Source organism: Phaenicophaeus curvirostris, chromosome 3 (genome assembly GCF_032191515.1).
Source record: "Phaenicophaeus curvirostris isolate KB17595 chromosome 3, BPBGC_Pcur_1.0, whole genome shotgun sequence".
NCBI classification, from domain to species: domain Eukaryota; kingdom Metazoa; phylum Chordata; class Aves; order Cuculiformes; family Cuculidae; genus Phaenicophaeus; species Phaenicophaeus curvirostris.
Genome location: NC_091394.1, coordinates 98481176 through 98502017, shown reverse-complemented (window position 1 = coordinate 98502017; position 20842 = coordinate 98481176). Strand labels below are relative to the sequence as shown.

The 20842-nt window shown below is 53.3% G+C and overlaps 5 protein-coding genes across 5 annotated transcripts; all 5 read left to right on the top strand.

Annotated features, from left to right (window-relative positions):
* Window positions 1-855: 855 nt before the first annotated feature.
* LOC138718691 (feather keratin-like) lies at window positions 856-11332 on the top strand. Its single transcript, XM_069853191.1, has 2 exons — window positions 856-876; window positions 10974-11332. Exon 2 carries the CDS (start codon window positions 10994-10996, stop codon window positions 11330-11332), a length of 339 nt encoding a protein of 112 aa, XP_069709292.1. The 5' UTR covers window positions 856-876; window positions 10974-10993.
* On the top strand, window positions 4218-4556 carry LOC138718655 (feather keratin-like). Its single transcript, XM_069853155.1, has one exon. The coding sequence runs from the start codon at window positions 4218-4220 to the stop codon at window positions 4554-4556; it is 339 nt and encodes a 112-aa protein (XP_069709256.1).
* LOC138718657 (feather keratin-like) lies at window positions 7880-8218 on the top strand. Its single transcript, XM_069853156.1, has one exon. The coding sequence runs from the start codon at window positions 7880-7882 to the stop codon at window positions 8216-8218; it is 339 nt and encodes a 112-aa protein (XP_069709257.1).
* Window positions 11333-17221: 5889 nt separating the features above from the next.
* LOC138718654 (feather keratin-like) lies at window positions 17222-17560 on the top strand. The gene has a single exon (XM_069853154.1). It carries the CDS (start codon window positions 17222-17224, stop codon window positions 17558-17560), a length of 339 nt encoding a protein of 112 aa, XP_069709255.1.
* A 2759-nt stretch (window positions 17561-20319) lies between these two features.
* LOC138718653 (feather keratin-like) lies at window positions 20320-20674 on the top strand. The gene has a single exon (XM_069853153.1). It carries the CDS (start codon window positions 20336-20338, stop codon window positions 20672-20674), a length of 339 nt encoding a protein of 112 aa, XP_069709254.1. The 5' UTR covers window positions 20320-20335.
* Window positions 20675-20842: the final 168 nt, after the last annotated feature.

The window sequence follows — 20842 nt, the reverse complement described above, 5'->3', positions numbered from 1 at the left end:
CATTTTTGTCTTGTCTAGGAGCATGTGAGGCGAGAAATCATCAAAACTCAAGGAAAACACCAGCCTTGATTCTTTACTTTTATACAAACCTAGCCACTTTGATGTAGAAGACACAGATGCTTGTCAAACACAATGTTCCCTTTGAAACGACACGCTCGGGACTACCCACAACCTTTTTGTCTGTTCTGTGTCTGACAGCTCTGGGTCTCCCTGCTTGGGGTGCCTTCTTCCCAATGTACCCACGAACCACGCCACACGAGTGCCACATGACGACCTCACGGACAACATCCCAACTCTGCGATGCTTTGGTTGCCTCTTCGGCCCACCCTGACATTCACCATCACCACCAAGACTTAGACTTCCAAATCTTTGCCTTGAAAGCTGCCACCAGGGCCAAGTAGATGGCATGACATGTTGATGACCTCCTTGCCTCTCCTAATTCGGGCTGAGCTGGGTCAGGCTGCCAGGAAATGGGGTCAGATCATCACAACGCACTCACAAACCGCACAAGAAATGTACCATGCGATTACCTCACTGACACCATTACACCTCTCCTACGCTTCGGTCACCTCTTGCGCCTGCCCTGGCACCCAACATCGACACCAAGCCTTTTACCTCTAAGATTCTCACTTCAAAGCAGCCGCCACCACATAGTGGACACGTCCTCAAGAGGAGGACATGACATTGAAGAACTGGGGCAAGGAAAACACACCCCACCTCATGACTCGCCACGCTGGGCCAGGACACAGCTGCTGCCTGCAAAATGCACTCATGCACAAAGCCCGTCCCGCCCCTCGCGCACCACCATAAAAGCTGGCCCAGCACCTCTCTCCCTCACAACCTTCTCCGCACACCTTCTCCTCCACGCTCAACAAGGTGAGTCTCAAAACCCTGAGGCTCCTTCTCCTGTCCGACCTGCTCCCTCTCTTCCACCATGCTCTACCCCAGCCTCAACAGCCCACACGCCTCCCCACCACCACGAACCTCACAGACCCACCCACGCCTCCCCATTCCCCTACCCTCCTCACACTTTGCCCCTCGCAAACCAACATCCTGACCCTTGCTCAACACCTTCTCTTCCAGGGACCCTCCACACCACACCCATGGCCTGCAACGACCTCTGCCGCCCCTGCGCACCCGCCCCGCTGGCCAACAGCTGCAACGAGCCCTGTGTCAGGCAGTGCCAGGACTCCTCCGTCGTCATCCAGCCTTCCACCGTGCTGGTCACCCTGCCAGGACCCATCCTCACCTCCTTCCCCCAGAGCACCACCGTCGGATCCTCTGCATCGGCTGCCGTGGGCAGCGAACTCAGCTACCAGGGAGTGCCTGTCTCCAACGGGGCCTTCGGCTATGGCTACGGCTACGGCTTGGGAGGCCTGGGCTGCTATGGTGGCAGAGGTCTCGGCTGGTTCGGTGGCAGGAGAGGCTGCTACCCTTGCTAAGGGTCCTCTCCACCACCCTTGACTCCAAGCACTCACACCCTGGAAGCCACACCATGGCTTGAAGATGCACGTCCTTGCACCTCGAACTTGCTCCCTTCCACTTGACGCTTCTGTCTTCTCTATTTCCGCACCCACCCAATAAAGTTTTCCTGCATCCCAGCCTGTGAAGCCTCCTCTTCTTTCTTCTCCCAAGCTTCTTCCAACCCCACCCAGCACAAAGCCAGGGCTACAGTGGCCATTGGGGTGGGTAGAAAGAGATTACAAGCTCCTCCTAGGCTCTACGTCCCCCGCCACAACAACAACACAGAGCAGCACAGGGACACTTCCAGAACATGACACAAGCCCTTCACTTGCCAAGACAAAAATTGCCCCTGCTCATGCACCACTATCCAGACCTCTGATGCCAGCTCCCCAGGAAAGCAGACACTTGACTCTCTTCCCCAGGATGACTCTCTCCCCACCACAGAAGCAAAATCACAGAACTGCAGAATCACAGAATGGTTGGGTTATTTTGGAAGAGATCTCTGGAGATCTCCAAGTCCAAACCTACTGCTAAAGCAGGGTCACCTCGATCAGGCTCTACACGAATGCATCCAGACTGGATTTCGGGAACTCCGGAGAAGTAGACTGCACTCCCTCCCTGGGCAGCCAATTCCAGCGCACCATCACTCTCACAAGAATAACATTTTGAGATGTTTGCTTGGGAAACGCAAGTTCCATTTTGTACCTGATGCCCCTTGTCCTGTAGCTGGGCACCACTCAAAATGATCTGGGCCCATCCTGTTGGCCTAGGCCCTGGTGATATTCATAAGCGGTGATAGGAGCCCCTCGTCCTTCTCTTCTCCAGGATAAACACACCCACGTCTCTGCCTTTCCTTAGGAGACACAAATTCCAGTCCAAACATCATCTTGTACTCTACTGCAGTTTCTCCACTGGTACCTTTTCTGTCTTGAGTTGAGGAGCATGGAACGGGACACAAGACTCCAGATGCAGCCTCACTACTGCAGAGTAGGCAGGGAGGAGCATCTCCCCTGACCTGTTTATTACACACTTCTTCATGCAGCCTAGGATACTACTGGTCTCCTTGGCCAGAAAGGCACATTGCTGGCTCACGTTCAGCTTGGTGTCATATACAAACTCGCTAAGGGTGCACTCAATCCCTGTCTCCGTGTGCCTGGCAAAGGCAGTAAATTGTCCTGGTTCCCCTAAGGACACCAGATGAACACCACCCATTACTGGTCTCCACCTGGACATCAAGGCATTAACCGCAACGCTTTGAGTGCACTTGGACTCCTGCATATTCCTTACTCACCGAAACATCCACCCATCAAATCCACATCTCTCTATCGTAGGGACAAGTCTGTTGTGTGCAATAGAATCAAATGCTTTGCACAAGGCCAGGTGGATGAGGTAGCTCATCCTCCATTATCCATCAACGCTGTAGTGCCATTGAAGAAAACCTCAAAACTTGTGAGGCACAATTTGCCTTTTGTGAAGCCCTCTTGCCTTTCAGCTATCGCCTCCAGAATTTCCATCTTCCTTGACATAATATCCAGCAGGATCCACCAGGATTCGTGACCATGCCAGGAATAGAGGTAACACTGACAGGCTGGTTGTTGATTTGGGTTTCCCTTTTGCAGTCCATCTCGCAGGTCATTTATGCATCACATATATTTTTGTCTTGTCTAGGAGCACGTGAGGCGAGAAATCATCAAAACTCAAGGAAAACACCAGCCTTGATTCTTTACTTTTATACAAACCTAGCCACTTTGATGTAGAAGACACAGATGCTTGTCAAACACAATGTTCCCTTTGAAACGACACGCTCGGGACTACCCACCACCTTTTTGTCTGTTCTGTGTCTGACAGCTCTGGGTCTCCCTGCTTGGGGTGCCTTCTTCCCAATGTACCCACGAACCACGCCACACGAGTGCCACATGACGACCTCACGGACAACATCCCAACTCTGCGATGCTTTGGTTGCCTCTTTGGCCCACCCTGACATTCACCATCACCACCAAGACTTAGATTTCCAAACCTTTGCCTTGAAAGCTGCCACCAGGGCCAAGTAGATGGCATGACATGTTGATGACCTCCTTGCCTCTCCTAATTCGGGCTGAGCTGGGTCAGGCTGCCAGGAAATGGGCTCCCATCATCACAACGCACTCACAAACCACACAAGAAATGTACCATGTGATTACCTCACTGACACCATTACACCTCTCCTACGCTTTGGTCACCTCTTGCGCCTGCCCTGGCACCCAACATCGACACCAAGCCTTTTACCTCTAAGATCCTCACTTCAAAGCAGCCGCCACCACATAGTGGACACGTCCTCAATAGGAGGACATGACATTGAAGAACTGGGGCAAGGAAAACACACCCCACCTCATGACTCGCCACGCTGGGCCAGGACACAGCTGCTGCCTGCAAAATGCACTCATGCACAAAGCCCGTCCCGCCCCTCGCGCACCACCATAAAAGCTGGCCCAGCACCTCTCTCCCTCACAACCTTCCCTGCACACCATCTCCTCCACGCTCAACAAGGTGAGTCTCAAAACCCTGAGGCTCCTTCTCCTGTCCAACCTCCTCCCTCTCTTCCACCATGCTCTACCCCAGCCTCAACAGCCCACATGCCTCCCCACCACCACAAACCTCACAGACCCACCCACGCCTCCCCATTCTCCTGCCCTCCTCACACTTTGCCCCTCGCAAACCAACATCCTGACCCTTGCTCAACACCTTCTCTTCCAGGGACCCTCCACACCACACCCATGGCCTGCAACGACCTCTGCCGCCCCTGCGCACCCGCCCCGCTGGCCAACAGCTGCAACGAGCCCTGCATCAGGCAGTGCCAGGACTCCTCCGTCGTCATCCAGCCTCCTGCCGTGCTGGTCACCCTGCCAGGACCCATCCTCACCTCCTTCCCCCAGAGCACCACCGTCGGATCCTCCGCATCGGCTGCCGTGGGCAGCGAACTCAGCTACCAGGGAGTGCCCGTCTCCAACGGGGCCTTCGGCTATGGCTACGGCTACGGCTTGGGAGGCCTGGGCTGCTATGGTGGCAGAGGTCTCGGCTGGTTCGGTGGCAGGAGCGGCTGCTACCCATGCTAAGGGTCCTCTCCACCACCCCTGAGACTAGCGACATACACCTTGGAAGACACAGCATGCACTGAGGATTCGCCTCCTTGCACCTCAGACTTGCTCCCTTCCACTTGGTGCTCCTTCCTTCTCAATTTCACTCCCCCTCAATAAAGTTCTCCTGCATTCAAGCTTGAGTCGCCTCCTCTCTTCTTTTAAAGTTCATCCAACCTCTCCCAGCACAACACCAAGGCTACAGTGGCCATTGAGGTGGTTGGAAAGATGTTGCAATCTCCACGTATGGTTTATGTCCCCAGCCACAACAACAATAGAGAGCAGGGCAGAGACACTTCCAGAACATGACAAAAGCCCTTCGCTTGCCCAGGCAAATCATGCTCATGCTAGTTCACCGCTATCCAGACCTCCGATGTCAGCTCCCCTGGTTAACAAACTCTTGATTCTTCCCCAGGATGACTCTCTGGCCACCACAGCAAGCAAAATCACAGAACTACAGAACCACAGAATGGTTGGGTTGCATTGGAAGAGATCTCTGGAGATCTCCCAGTCCAAACCTCCTGCTAAAGCAGGGTCACCTCAATCAGGCTGTACAGGAATGCATCAGATTGGATTTCAGTTTTTCCAGAACTGGCTGCCCAGTGCTCTATCACCCTTACAATAAATCAGGCTTTGCTCATGTTCACGTTCAACTTCCTGTGCTACTATTTGCGCCCGTTGCTCCTTGTCCAGTAGCTAGCGTCTACTTAGAAAAGTCTGGCCCCATCCTCTTGAATCCTTCTCTTTGCATATTGATCTTCTTTGATGATTTCTCTTCTCAATCTTCTCTTCTCCAAGCAAAAGCAACCAGGGTCTTTCAACCTTTCAAAGTCAGAGAGAAGCTCTAGGCCTTTTAAGCACCTCCATGGCCTCCACTGGACTCTCTCCAATAGTTCCTTGAGTTTCTGGAGCTGGCGATGCTCCACCCCAGGACTTGTTTAAGGCCAGATTGGATAGGGGCTAGGGTAACCTCATCTAGTGGGATGTCCTTCCCCATGGCAAGGGGATGGAACTAGATGATCTTTAAGATCCCTTCCAACCCCAACTATTCTAGGATTCTATGCGGCCTCTCTAGGGCAGAGTAGATGGGGAGGAGCATCTCATTCAACCCTCTTGCTACACTCTTCTTGACACACTCCAGAATACCCTCAGTCTTCACCACCAGTGCACATTGCTGACTCATATCAAGGACAAGGACCTGGCATTTGGCCTTGTCGAACTCGCAGATTTGCATGGGCTCGTGTCCCTAGCTGGTCAAGGCTGCTCTGGCTAGCAACCCTTTCCTCTGGAGAGTCCACAACATCATTCAGCTTGGTGTCATCTGCAAACTGGCAGAGGGTGCACTCAATGCCATTGTCTGCGGCCCTGGCAAAGACCGTAAATAATACTGGTCCCAATATGGACTCCTGACGACACCACTCGTGACTGGTCTCTACCGGGACAACAAGCTATTGACCACAATCCTTCGGCATCCAGATGATTCCTTATCAACCAAGCAATCCACTCATCAGATCCACATCTCTCCATTTAGACAAGGACAGACCTTTCCTCTTGGGTATTCATCATACCACTCAGCTTGGTGTCTTCTTCAGACTCACTGAGGGTGCACTCACTCCCACTCTCTATGTCCCTGACAAAGACAGTGAATAATCGTTGTCCCAGGACAGACACTAGGTGGACACCGCTAGTCACTGATCTCCACCTGTACATCGAGACCTTGACCCCAGCACTCTGAGTGGAACAATCCCGCATAATTCTTACAAACCAAGAGGTCCACCCATCAAATCCACATCTTTCAATGTCAGAGACAAGGGTGCTGTGAGTGGCAGTATCAAATACATTACACAAGGCCAAGTAGATGAGGCCAGTTCCTCTTCCCTTCTCCACCAACACTGTAGCCTCACTGCACGCAGCCTCCATTTAGAAAAGGATGATGCGTGAGACACTTTCATATGATTTGCAGAGGGCCAGGTAGGTGAGTTCTGTTCCTCTTCCCTTCCCCACCAACATTGTAGACCCATCGCACAAAGACTCCAAATTTCTAAGGAACAATTTGCCTTTTGGGAAGGCATCTTGTCTTTCAGCAATCTCCTCCTTAATTTCCACACGCCTTGGCATAGTTTCCAGGAGGATCTGCCACAATCCGTGACATTGGCAGGCACAGAGGTGACACTGACAGGCTGATAGTTGACCTGGGTCTCCCTTTTGCGTCTTTAAAATGAGAGTTACCATCTGCTGCCTTGCTGAGGGTTCACTCCATCCCACTGCTCATGTCATTGCGAAGGATGCTGAACAGATTTGTTCCCAAAGATCCACTTCCTGGGCTACATTAATTGAGATTTCTTTCCATCAGGACACCCTGCCACCCATCACAAGCCTCTGGCCCCAACCATTCAACCACTTGGCAGTTCAACTCGCTGGTCACTTATGCAAAGCATGCATTTTGGTCTTTTCTAGGAGGATGCAAGGAGAGAAAACATAAAAAGCTTCACGCAAAATTCAAGGTAAACACAAGCCTTTGTTCTTTCCCCCTCTACAGACCTACTCACTTTAATGCAGAAGATGCATAGCTTGGTCAAGCATGATGTCCTCTTCAGAAATCCATATTCATACGTCCTCATCAACTTTTCTGACCAGGATTGAGCAGTGGTTTGTGTGGCTACCAGCAATTGCCATTTCCTCCTCACAATGCACCCACAAACCACACAACAAAAGTGGTAAGCAATGGCCTCACTGACACCATTACACCTCTCCTACGCTTTGGTCACCTCTTGCGCCTGCCCTGACACACTTCAGCAGCACCAAGTCTTTGGCCTCTAACACTCACACTTCAAAGATGCCGCCACCACCAAGTGGACACGTCCTCAAGAGGAGGACATGACATTGAAGAACTGGGGCAAGGAAAACACACCCCACCTCATGACTCGCCACGCTGGGCCAGGACACAGCTGCTGCCTGCAAAATGCACTCACGCACAAAGCCCGTCCCGCCCCTCGCGCACCACCATAAAAGCTGGCCCAGCACCTGTCTCCCTCACAACCTTCTCTGCACACCTTCTCCTCTGCACTCAACAAGGTGAGTCTCAAAACCCTGAGCCTCCTCCTCCTGTCCAACCTCCTCCCTCTCTTCCACCACGCTCTGCCCCAGCCTCTCCCGCCGACATTCCTCCCCACCGCCACACTCGCCACAGAACCACCCCAACCTCCCAACATCCCTGCCCTCCTCACACTCCACACTTCAAAACCCCATGCGCCACCACTTGCTCAACACCTTCTCTTCCAGGGACCCTCCACACCACACCCATGGCCTGCAACGACCTCTGCCGCCCCTGCGCACCCACCCCGCTGGCCAACAGCTGCAACGAGCCCTGTGTCAGGCAGTGCCAGGACTCCTCCGTCGTCATCCAGCCTTCCACCGTGCTGGTCACCCTGCCAGGACCCATCCTCACCTCCTTCCCCCAGAGCACCACCGTCGGATCCTCCACATCGGCTGCCGTGGGCAGCGAACTCAGCTACCAGGGAGTGCCTGTCTCCAACGGGGCCTTCGGCTATGGCTACGGCTACGGCTTGGGAGGCCTGGGCTGCTATGGTGGCAGAGGTCTCGGCTGGTTCGGTGGCAGGAGAGGCTGCTACCCTTGCTAAGGGTCCTCTCCACCACACTTGACACCAACCACTCACACCCTGGAAGCCACACCATGGCTTGAAGATGCACGTCCTTGCACCTCGAACTTGCTCCCTTCCACTTGACGCTTCTGTCTTCTCTATTTCCGCACCCACCCAATAAAGTTTTCCTGCATCCCAGCCTGAGAAGCCTCCTCTTCTTTCTTCTCCCAAGCTTCTTCCAACCCCACCCAGCACAAAGCCAGGGCTACAGTGGCCATTGGGGTGGGTAGAAAGAGATTACAAGCTCCTCCTAGGCTTTACGTCCCCCGCCACAACAACAACACAGAGCAGCACAGGGACACTTCCAGAACATGACACAAGCCCTTCACTTGCCAAGACAAAAATTGCCCCTGCTCATGCACCACTATCCAGACCTCTGATGCCAGCTCCCCAGGAAAGTAGACACTTGACTCTCTTCCCCAGGATGACTCTCTCCCCACCACAGAAGCAAAATCACAGAACTGCAGAATCACAGAATGGTTGGGTTATTTTGGAAGAGATCTCTGGAGATCTCCAAGTCCAAACCTACTGCTAAAGCAGGGTCACCTCGATCAGGCTCTACACGAATGCATCCAGACTGGATTTCGGGAACTCCGGAGAAGTAGACTGCACTCCCTCCCTGGGCAGCCAATTCCAGCGCACCATCACTCTCACAAGAATAACAGTTCGATATGCTTGCTTGGGAAATGCAAGTTCCATTTTGTACCTGATGCCCCTTGTCCTGTAGCTGGGCACCACTCAAAATGATCTGGGCCCATCCTGTTGGCCAAGGCCCTGGTGATATTCATAAGCAGTGATAGGAGCCCCTCGTCCTTCTCTTCTCCAGGATAAACACACCTACGTCTCTGCCTCTCCTTAGGAGACACAAATTCCAGTCCAAACATCATCTTGTACTCTACTGCAGTTTCTCCACTGGTACCTTTTCTGTCTTGAATTGAGGAGCATGGAACGGGACACAAGACTCCAGATGCAGCCTCACTACCGCAGAGTAGGAAGGGAGGAGCATCTCCCCAGACCTGTTTATTACACACTTCTTCATGCAGCCCAGGATACTACTGGTCTCCTTGGCCAGAAGGGCACATTGCTGGCTCACGTTCAGCTTGGTGTCACATACAAACTCGCTAAGGGTGCACTCAATCCCTGTCTCCGTGTGTCTGGCAAAGGCAGTAAATTGTCCTGGTTCCCCTAAGGACACCAGATGAACACCACACATTACTGGTCTCCACCTGGACATCAAGGCATTAACCGCAACGCTTTGAGTGCACTTGGACTCCTGCATATTCCTTACTCACTGAAACATCCACCCATCAAATCCACATCTCTCTATCGTAGAGACAAGTCTGTTGTGTGCAATAGAATCAAATGCTTTGCACAAGGCCAGGTGGATGAGGTAGTTCATCTTCCATTATCCATCAACGCTGTAGTGCCATTGAAGAAAACCTCAAAACTTGTGAGGCACAATTTGCCTTTTGTGAAGCCCTCTTGCCTTTCAGCTATGGCCTCCAGAATTTCCATCTTCCTTGACATAATATCCAGCAGGATCCACCAGGATTCGTGACCCTGCCAGGAATAGAGGTAACACTGACAGGCTGGTTGTTGATTTGGGTTTCCCTTTTGCAGTCCATCTCGCAGGTCACTTCTGACACACGTACATTTTTGTCTTGTCTAGGAGCATGTGAGGCGAGAAATCATCAAAACTCAAGGAAAACACCAGCCTTGATTCTTTACTTTTATACAAACCTAGCCACTTTGATGTAGAAGACACAGATGCTTGTCAAACACAATGTTCCCTTTGAAACGACACGCTCGGGACTACCCACAACCTTTTTGTCTGTTCTGTGTCTGACAGCTCTGGGTCTCCCTGCTTGGGGTGCCTTCTTCCCAATGTACCCACGAACCACGCCACACGAGTGCCACATGACGACCTCACGGACAACATCCCAACTCTGCGATGCTTTGGTTGCCTCTTCGGCCCACCCTGACATTCACCATCACCACCAAGATTTAGATTTCCAGACCTTTGCCTTGAAAGCTGCCACCAGGGCCAAGTAGATGGCATGACATGTTGATGACCTTCTTGCCTCTCCTAATTCGGGCTGAGCTGGGTCAGGCTGCCAGGAAATGGGGTCAGATCATCACAACGCACTCACAAACCGCACAAGAAATGTACCATGCGATAACCTCACTGACACCATTACACCTCTCCTACGCTTCGGTCACCTCTTGCGCCTGCCCTGGCACCCAACATCGACACCAAGCCTTTTACCTCTAAGATTCTCACTTCAAAGCAGCCGCCACCACATAGTGGACACGTCCTCAAGAGGAGGACATGACATTGAAGAACTGGGGCAAGGAAAACACACCCCACCTCATGACTCGCCACGCTGGGCCAGGACACAGCTGCTGCCTGCAAAATGCACTCACACACAAAGCCCGTCCCGCCCCTCGCGCACCACCATAAAAGCTGGCCCAGCACCTCTCTCCCTCACAACCTTCCCTGCACACCGTCTCCTCCACGCTCAACAAGGTGAGTCTCAAAACCCTGAGGCTCCTTCTCCTGTCTGACCTGCTCCCTCTCTTCCACCATGCTCTACCCCAGCCTCAACAGCCCACACGCCTCCCCACCACCACGAACCTCACAGACCCACCCACGCCTCCCCATTCCCCTACCCTCCTCACACTTTGCCCCTCGCAAACCAACATCCTGACTCTTGCTCAACACCTTCTCTTCCAGGGACCCTCCACACCACACCCATGGCCTGCAACAACCTCTGCCGCCCCTGCGCACCCGCCCCGCTGGCCAACAGCTGCAACGAGCCCTGCGTCAGGCAGTGCCAGGACTCCTCCGTCGTCATCCAGCCTTCCACCGTGCAGGTCACCCTGCCAGGACCCATCCTCACCTCCTTCCCCCAGAGCACCACCGTCGGGTCCTCCGCATCGGCTGCCGTGGGCAGCGAACTCAGCTACCAGGGAGTGCCTGTCTCCAATGGGGCCTTCGGCTACGGCTACGGCTACGGCTTGGGAGGTCTGGGCTGCTATGGTGGCAGAGGTCTCGGCTGGTTCGGTGGCAGGAGAGGCTGCTACCCTTGCTAAGGGTCCTCTCCACCACCCTTGACACCAACCACTCACACCCTGGAAGCCACACCATGGCTTGAAGATGCACGTCCTTGCACCTCGAACTTGCTCCCTTCCACTTGACGCTTCTGTCTTCTCTATTTCTGCACCCACCCAATAAAGTTTTCCTGCATCCCAGCCTGAGAAGCCTCCTCTTCTTTCTTCTCCCAAGCTTCTTCCAACCCCACCCAGCACAAAGCCAGGGCTACAGTGGCCATTGGGGTGGGTAGAAAGAGATTACAAGCTCCTCCTAGGCTCTACGTCCCCCGCCACAACAACAACACAGAGCAGCACAGGGACACTTCCAGAACATGACACAAGCCCTTCACTTGCCAAGACAAAAATTGCCCCTGCTCATGCACCACTATCCAGACCTCTGATGCCAGCTCCCCAGGAAAGCAGACACTTGACTCTCTTCCCCAGGACGACTCTCTCCCCACCACAGAAGCAAAATCACAGAACTGCAGAATCACAGAATGGTTGGGTTATTTTGGAAGAGATCTCTGGAGATCGCCAAGTCCAAACCTACTGCTAAAGCAGGGTCACCTCAATCAGGCTCTACACGAATGCATCCAGACTGGATTTCGGGAACTCCGGAGAAGTAGACTGCACTCCCTCCCTGGGCAGCCAATTCCAGTGCACCATCACTCTCACAAGAATAACATTTTGAGATGTTTGCTTGGGAAACGCAAGTTCCATTTTGTACCTGATGCCCCTTGTCCTGTAGCTGGGCACCACTCAAAATGATCTGGGCCCATCCTGTTGGCCTAGGCCCTGGTGATATTCATAAGCAGTGATAGGAGCCCCTCGTCCTTCTCTTCTCCAGGATAAACACACCCACGTCTCTGCCTCTCCTTAGGAGACACAAATTCCAGTCCAAACATCATCTTGTACTCTACTGCAGTTTCTCCACTGGTACCTTTTCTGTCTTGAGTTGAGGAGCATGGAACGGGACACAAGACTCCAGATGCAGCCTCACTACCGCAGAGTAGGCAGGGAGGAGCATCTCCCCTGACCTGTTTATTACACACTTCTTCATGCAGCCCAGGATACTACTGGCCTCCTTGGCCAGAAGGGCACATTGCTGGCTCACGTTCAGCTTGGTGTCACATACAAACTCGCTAAGGGTGCACTCAATCCCTGTCTCCGTGTGTCTGGCAAAGGCAGTAAATTGTCCTGGTTCCCCTAAGGACACCAGATGAACACCACACATTACTGGTCTCCACCTGGACATCAAGGCATTAACCGCAACGCTTTGAGTGCACTTGGACTCCTGCATATTCCTTACTCACCGAAACATCCACCCATCAAATCCACATCTCTCTATCGTAGAGACAAGTCTGTTGTGTGCAATAGAATCAAATGATTTGCACAAGGCCAGGTGGATGAGGTAGTTCATCCTCCATTATCCATCAACGCTGTAGTCCCATTGAAGAAAACCTCAAAACTTGTGAGGCACAATTTGCCTTTTGTGAAGCCCTCTTGCCTTTCAGCTATGGCCTCCAGAATTTCCATCTTCCTTGACATAATATCCAGCAGGATCCACCAGGATTCGTGACCATGCCAGGAATAGAGGTAACACTGACAGGCTGGTTGTTGATTTGGGTTTCCCTTTTGCAGTCCATCTCGCAGGTCACTTCTGACACACGTACATTTTTGTCTTGTCTAGGAGCATGTGAGGCGAGAAATCATCAAAACTCAAGGAAAACACCAGCCTTGATTCTTTACTTTTATACAAACCTAGCCACTTTGATGTAGAAGACACAGATGCTTGTCAAACACAATGTTCCCTTTGAAACGACACGCTCGGGACTACCCACAACCTTTTTGTCTGTTCTGTGTCTGACAGCTCTGGGTCTCCCTGCTTGGGGTGCCTTCTTCCCAATGTACCCACGAACCACGCCACACGAGTGCCACATGACGTCCTCACAGACAACATCCCAACTCTGCGATGCTTTGGTTGCCTCTTCGGCCCACCCTGACATTCACCATCACCACCAAGATTTAGACTTCCAGACCTTTGCCTTGAAAGCTGCCACCAGGGCCAAGTAGATGGCATGACATGTTGATGACCTTCTTGCCTCTCCTAATTCGGGCTGAGCCGGGTCAGGCTGCCAGGAAATGGGGTCAGATCATCACAACGCACTCACAAACCGCACAAGAAATGTACCATGCGATAACCTCACTGACACCATTACACCTCTCCTACGCTTCGGTCACCTCTTGCGCCTGCCCTGGCACCCAACATCGACACCAAGCCTTTTACCTCTAAGATTCTCACTTCAAAGCAGCCGCCACCACATAGTGGACACGTCCTCAAGAGGAGGACATGACATTGAAGAACTGGGGCAAGGAAAACACACCCCACCTCATGACTCGCCACGCTGGGCCAGGACACAGCTGCTGCCTGCAAAATGCACTCATGCACAAAGCGTGTCCCGCCCCTCGCGCACCACCATAAAAGCTGGCCCAGCACCTCTCTCCCTCACAACCTTCCCTGCACACCGTCTCCTCCACGCTCAACAAGGTGAGTCTCAAAACCCTGAGGCTCCTTCTCCTGTCCGACCTCCTCCCTCTCTTCCACCATGCTCTACCCCAGCCTCAACAGCCCACACGCCTCCCCACCACCACAAACCTCACAGACCCACCCACGCCTCCCCATTCCCCTGCCCTCCTCACACTTTGCCCCTCGCAAACCAACATCCTGACCCTTGCTCAACACCTTCTCTTCCAGGGACCCTCCACACCACACCCATGGCCTGCAACGACCTCTGCCGCCCCTGCGCACCCGCCCCGCTGGCCAACAGCTGCAACGAGCCCTGTGTCAGGCAGTGCCAGGACTCCTCCGTCGTCATCCAGCCTTCCACCGTGCTGGTCACCCTGCCAGGACCCATCCTCACCTCCTTCCCCCAGAGCACCACCGTCGGATCCTCCGCATCGGCTGCCGTGGGCAGCGAACTCAGCTACCAGGGAGTGCCAGTCTCCAACGGGGCCTTCGGCTACGGCTACGGCTACGGCTTGGGAGGTCTGGGCTGCTATGGTGGCAGAGGTCTCGGCTGGTTCGGTGGCAGGAGAGGCTGCTACCCTTGCTAAGGGTCCTCTCCACCACCCTTGACACCAACCACTCACACCCTGGAAGCCACACCATGGCTTGAAGATGCACGTCCTTGCACCTCGAACTTGCTCCCTTCCACTTGACGCTTCTGTCTTCTCTATTTCCGCACCCACCCAATAAAGTTTTCCTGCATCCCAGCCTGAGAAGCCTCCTCTTCTTTCTTCTCCCAAGCTTCTTCCAACCCCACCCAGCACAAAGCCAGGGCTACAGTGGCCATTGGGGTGGGTAGAAAGAGATTACAAGCTCCTCCTAGGCTCTACGTCCCCCGCCACAACAACAACACAGAGCAGCACAGGGACACTTCCAGAACATGACACAAGCCCTTCACTTGCCAAGACAAAAATTGCCCCTGCTCATGCACCACTATCCAGACTTCTGATGCCAGCTCCCCAGGAAAGCAGACACTTGACTCTCTTCCCCAGGACGACTCTCTCCCCACCACAGAAGCAAAATCACAGAACTGCAGAATCACAGAATGGTTGGATTATTGTAGAAGAGATCTCTGGAGATCTCCAAGTCCAAACCTTCTGCTAAAGCAGGGTCACCTCAATCAGGCTCTACACGAATGCATCCAGACTGGATTTCGGGAACTCCGGAGAAGTAGACTGCACTCCCTCCCTGGGCAGCCAATTCCAGCGCACCATCACTCTCACAAGAATAACATTTTGAGATGTTTGCTTGGGAAACGCAAGTTCCATTTTGTACCTGATGCCCCTTGTCCTGTAGCTGGGCACCACTCAAAATGATCTGGGCCCATCCTGTTGGCCAAGGCCCTGGTGATACTCATAAGCAGTGATAGGAGCCCCTCGTCCTTCTCTTCTCCAGGATAAACACACCCACGTCTCTGCCTCTCCTTAGGAGACACAAATTCCAGTCCAAACATCATCTTGTACTCTACTGCAGTTTCTCCACTGGTACCTTTTCTGTCTTGAGTTGAGGAGCATGGAACGGGACACAAGACTCCAGATGCAGCCTCACTACCGCAGAGTAGGCAGGGAGGAGCATCTCCCCTGACCTGTTTATTACACACTTCTTCATGCAGCCCTGGATACTACTGGTCTCCTTGGCCAGAAGGGCACATTGCTGGCTCACGTTCAGCTTGGTGTCACATACAAACTCGCTAAGGGTGCACTCAATCCCTGTCTCCGTGTGCCTGGCAAAGGCAGTAAATTGTCCTGGTTCCCCTAAGGACACCAGATGAACACCACACATTACTGGTCTCCACCTGGACATCAAGGCATTAACCGCAACGCTTTGAGTGCACTTGGACTCCTGCATATTCCTTACTCACCGAAACATCCACCCATCAAATCCACATCTCTCTATCGTAGAGACAAGTCTGTTGTGTGCAATAGAATCAAATGCTTTGCACAAGGCCAGGTGGATGAGGTAGCTCATCCTCCATTATCCATCAACGCTGTAGTGCCATTGAAGAAAACCTCAAAACTTGTGAGGCACAATTTGCCTTTTGTGAAGCCCTCTTGCCTTTCAGCTATGGCCTCCAGAATTTCCATCTTCCTTGACATAATATCCAGCAGGATCCACCAGGATTCGTGACCATGCCAGGAATAGAGGTAACACTGACAGGCTGGTTGTTGATTTGGGTTTCCCTTTTGCAGTCCATCTCGCAGGTCATTTATGCATCACATATATTTTTGTCTTGTCTAGGAGCATGTGAGGCGAGAAATCATCAAAACTCAAGGAAAACACCAGCCTTGATTCTTTACTTTTATACAAACCTAGCCACTTCGATGTAGAAGACACAGATGCTTGTCAAACACAATGTTCCCTTTGAAACGACACGCTCGGGACTACCCACAACCTTTTTGTCTGTTCTGTGTCTGACAGCTCTGGGTCTCCCTGCTTGGGGTGCCTTCTTCCCAATGTACCCACGAACCACGCCACACGAGTGCCACATGACGACCTCACGGACAACATCCCAACTCTGCGATGCTTTGGTTGCCTCTTCGGCCCACCCTGACATTCACCATCACCACCAAGATTTAGACTTCCAGACCTTTGCCTTGAAAGCTGCCACCAGGGCCAAGTAGATGGCATGACATGTTGATGACCTTCTTGCCTCTCCTAATTCGGGCTGAGCTGGGTCAGGCTGCCAGGAAATGGGGTCAGATCATCACAACGCACTCACAAACCGCACAAGAAATGTACCATGCGATAACCTCACTGACACCATTACACCTCTCCTACGCTTCGGTCACCTCTTGCGCCTGCCCTGGCACCCAACATCGACACCAAGCCTTTTACCTCTAAGATTCTCACTTCAAAGCAGCCGCCACCACATAGTGGACACGTCCTCAAGAGGAGGACATGACATTGAAGAACTGGGGCAAGGAAAACACACCCCACCTCATGACTCGCCACGCTGGGCCAGGACACAGCTGCTGCCTGCAAAATGCACTCACACACAAAGCCCGTCCCGCCCCTCGCGCACCACCATAAAAGCTGGCCCAGCACCTCTCTCCCTCACAACCTTCCCTGCACACCGTCTCCTCCACGCTCAACAAGGTGAGTCTCAAAACCCTGAGGCTCCTTCTCCTGTCCGACCTGCTCCCTCTCTTCCACCATGCTCTACCCCAGCCTCAACAGCCCACACGCCTCCCCACCACCACGAACCTCACAGACCCACCCACGCCTCCCCATTCCCCTACCCTCCTCACACTTTGCCCCTCGCAAACCAACATCCTGACTCTTGCTCAACACCTTCTCTTCCAGGGACCCTCCACACCACACCCATGGCCTGCAACAACCTCTGCCGCCCCTGCGCACCCGCCCCGCTGGCCAACAGCTGCAACGAGCCCTGCGTCAGGCAGTGCCAGGACTCCTCTGTCGTCATCCAGCCTTCCACCGTGCAGGTCACCCTGCCAGGACCCATCCTCACCTCCTTCCCCCAGAGCACCACCGTCGGGTCCTCCGCATCGGCTGCCGTGGGCAGCGAACTCAGCTACCAGGGAGTGCCTGTCTCCAACGGGGCCTTCGGCTACGGCTACGGCTACGGCTTGGGAGGTCTGGGCTGCTATGGTGGCAGAGGTCTCGGCTGGTTCGGTGGCAGGAGAGGCTGCTACCCTTGCTAAGGGTCCTCTCCACCACCCTTGACACCAACCACTCACACCCTGGAAGCCACACCATGGCTTGAAGATGCACGTCCTTGCACCTCGAACTTGCTCCCTTCCACTTGACGCTTCTGTCTTCTCTATTTCCGCACCCACCCAATAAAGTTTTCCTGCATCCCAGCCTGAGAAGCCTCCTCTTCTTTCTTCTCCCAAGCTTCTTCCAACCCCACCCAGCACAAAGCCAGGGCTACAGTGGCCATTGGGGTGGGTAGAAAGAGATTACAAGCTCCTCCTAGGCTCTACGTCCCCCGCCACAACAACAACACAGAGCAGCACAGGGACACTTCCAGAACATGACACAAGCCCTTCACTTGCCAAGACAAAAATTGCCCCTGCTCATGCACCACTATCCAGACCTCTGATGCCAGCTCCCCAGGAAAGCAGACACTTGACTCTCTTCCCCAGGACGACTCTCTCCCCACCACAGAAGCAAAATCACAGAACTGCAGAATCACAGAATGGTTGGGTTATTTTGGAAGAGATCTCTGGAGATCGCCAAGTCCAAACCTACTGCTAAAGCAGGGTCACCTCAATCAGGCTCTACACGAATGCATCCAGACTGGATTTCGGGAACTCCGGAGAAGTAGACTGCACTCCCTCCCTGGGCAGCCAATTCCAGTGCACCATCACTCTCACAAGAATAACATTTTGAGATGTTTGCTTGGGAAACGCAAGTTCCATTTTGTACCTGATGCCCCTTGTCCTGTAGCTGGGCACCACTCAAAATGATCTGGGCCCATCCTGTTGGCCTAGGCCCTGGTGATATTCATAAGCAGTGATAGGAGCCCCTCGTCCTTCTCTTCTCCAGGATAAACACACCCACGTCTCTGCCTCTCCTTAGGAGACACAAATTCCAGTCCAAACATCATCTTGTACTCTACTGCAGTTTCTCCACTGGTACCTTTTCTGTCTTGAGTTGAGGAGCATGGAACGGGACACAAGACTCCAGATGCAGCCTCACTACCGCAGAGTAGGCAGGGAGGAGCATCTCCCCTGACCTGTTTATTACACACTTCTTCATGCAGCCCAGGATACTACTGGCCTCCTTGGCCAGAAGGGCACATTGCTGGCTCACGTTCAGCTTGGTGTCACATACAAACTCGCTAAGGGTGCACTCAATCCCTGTCTCCGTGTGTCTGGCAAAGGCAGTAAATTGTCCTGGTTCCCCTAAGGACACCAGATGAACACCACACATTACTGGTCTCCACCTGGACATCAAGGCATTAACCGCAACGCTTTGAGTGCACTTGGACTCCTGCATATTCCTTACTCACCGAAACATCCACCCATCAAATCCACATCTCTCTATCGTAGAGACAAGTCTGTTGTGTGCAATAGAATCAAATGCTTTGCACAAGGCCAGGTGGATGAGGTAGTTCATCCTCCATTATCCATCAACGCTGTAGTCCCATTGAAGAAAACCTCAAAACTTGTGAGGCACAATTTGCCTTTTGTGAAGCCCTCTTGCCTTTCAGCTATGGCCTCCAGAATTTCCATCTTCCTTGACATAATATCCAGCAGGATCCACCAGGATTCGTGACCATGCCAGGAATAGAGGTAACACTGACAGGCTGGTTGTTGATTTGGGTTTCCCTTTTGCAGTCCATCTCGCAGGTCACTTCTGACACACGTACATTTTTGTCTTGTCTAGGAGCATGTGAGGCGAGAAATCATCAAAACTCAAGGAAAACACCAGCCTTGATTCTTTACTTTTATACAAACCTAGCCACTTTGATGTAGAAGACACAGATGCTTGTCAAACACAATGTTCCCTTTGAAACGACACGCTCGGGACTACCCACAACCTTTTTGTCTGTTCTGTGTCTGACAGCTCTGGGTCTCCCTGCTTGGGGTGCCTTCTTCCCAATGTACCCACGAACCACGCCACACGAGTGCCACATGACGTCCTCACGGACAACATCCCAACTCTGCGATGCTTTGGTTGCCTCTTCGGCCCACCCTGACATTCACCATCACCACCAAGATTTAGACTTCCAGACCTTTGCCTTGAAAGCTGCCACCAGGGCCAAGTAGATGGCATGACATGTTGATGACCTTCTTGCCTCTCCTAATTCGGGCTGAGCTGGGTCGGGCTGCCAGGAAATGGGCTCCCATCATCACAACGCACTCACAAACCACACAAGAAATATACCATGTGATTACCTCACTGACACCATTACACCTCTCCTACGCTTCGGTCACCTCTTGCGCCTGCCCTGGCACCCAACATCGACACCAAGCCTTTTACCTCTAAGATTCTCACTTCAAAGCAGCCGCCACCACATAGTGGACACGTCCTCAAGAGGAGGACATGACATTGAAGAACTGGGGCAAGGAAAACACACCCCACCTCATGACTCGCCACGCTGGGCCAGGACACAGCTGCTGCCTGCAAAATGCACTCATGCACAAAGCCCGTCCCGCCCCTCGCGCACCACCATAAAAGCTGGCCCAGCACCTCTCTCCCTCACAACCTTCCCTGCACACCGTCTCCTCCACGCTCAACAAGGTGAGTCTCAAAACCCTGAGGCTCCTTCTCCTGTCCGACCTCCTCCCTCTCTTCCACCATGCTCTACCCCAGCCTCAACAGCCCACACGCCTCCCCACCACCACAAACCTCACAGACCCACCCACGCCTCCCCATTCCCCTGCCCTCCTCACACTTTGCCCCTCGCAAACCAACATCCTGACCCTTGCTCAACACCTTCTCTTCCAGGGACCCTCCACACCACACCCATGGCCTGTAACGACCTCTGCCGCCCCTGCGCACCCGCCCCGCTGGCCAACAGCTGCAACGAGCCCTGCGTCAGGCAGTGCCAGGACTCCTCCGTCGTCATCCAGCCTTCCACCGTGCAGGTCACCCTGCCAGGACCCATCCTCACCTCCTTCCCCCAGAGCACCACCGTCGGGTCCTCCGCATCGGCTGCCGTGGGCAGCGAACTCAGCTACCAGGGAGTGCCTGTCTCCAACGGGGCCTTCGGCTACGGCTACGGCTACGGCTTGGGAGGCCTGGGCTGCTATGGTGGCAGAGGTCTCGGCTGGTTCGGTGGCAGGAGAGGCTGCTACCCTTGCTAAGGGTCCTCTCCACCACACTTGACACCAACCACTCACACCCTGGAAGCCACACCATGGCTTGAAGATGCACGTCCTTGCACCTCGAACTTGCTCCCTTCCACTTGACGCTTCTGTCTTCTCTATTTCCGCACCCACCCAATAAAGTTTTCCTGCATCCCAGCCTGAGAA

Excerpts from the sequence above, each read along its gene's own strand:
- LOC138718655 (XM_069853155.1), top strand. The coding sequence starts at position 4,218 with ATGGCCTGCAACGACCTCTGCCGCCCCTGCGCACCCGCCCCGCTGGCC.
- LOC138718654 (XM_069853154.1), top strand. The coding sequence starts at position 17,222 with ATGGCCTGCAACAACCTCTGCCGCCCCTGCGCACCCGCCCCGCTGGCC.
- LOC138718653 (XM_069853153.1), top strand. The coding sequence starts at position 20,336 with ATGGCCTGTAACGACCTCTGCCGCCCCTGCGCACCCGCCCCGCTGGCC.
- LOC138718691 (XM_069853191.1), top strand. The coding sequence starts at position 10,994 with ATGGCCTGCAACAACCTCTGCCGCCCCTGCGCACCCGCCCCGCTGGCC.
- LOC138718657 (XM_069853156.1), top strand. The coding sequence starts at position 7,880 with ATGGCCTGCAACGACCTCTGCCGCCCCTGCGCACCCACCCCGCTGGCC.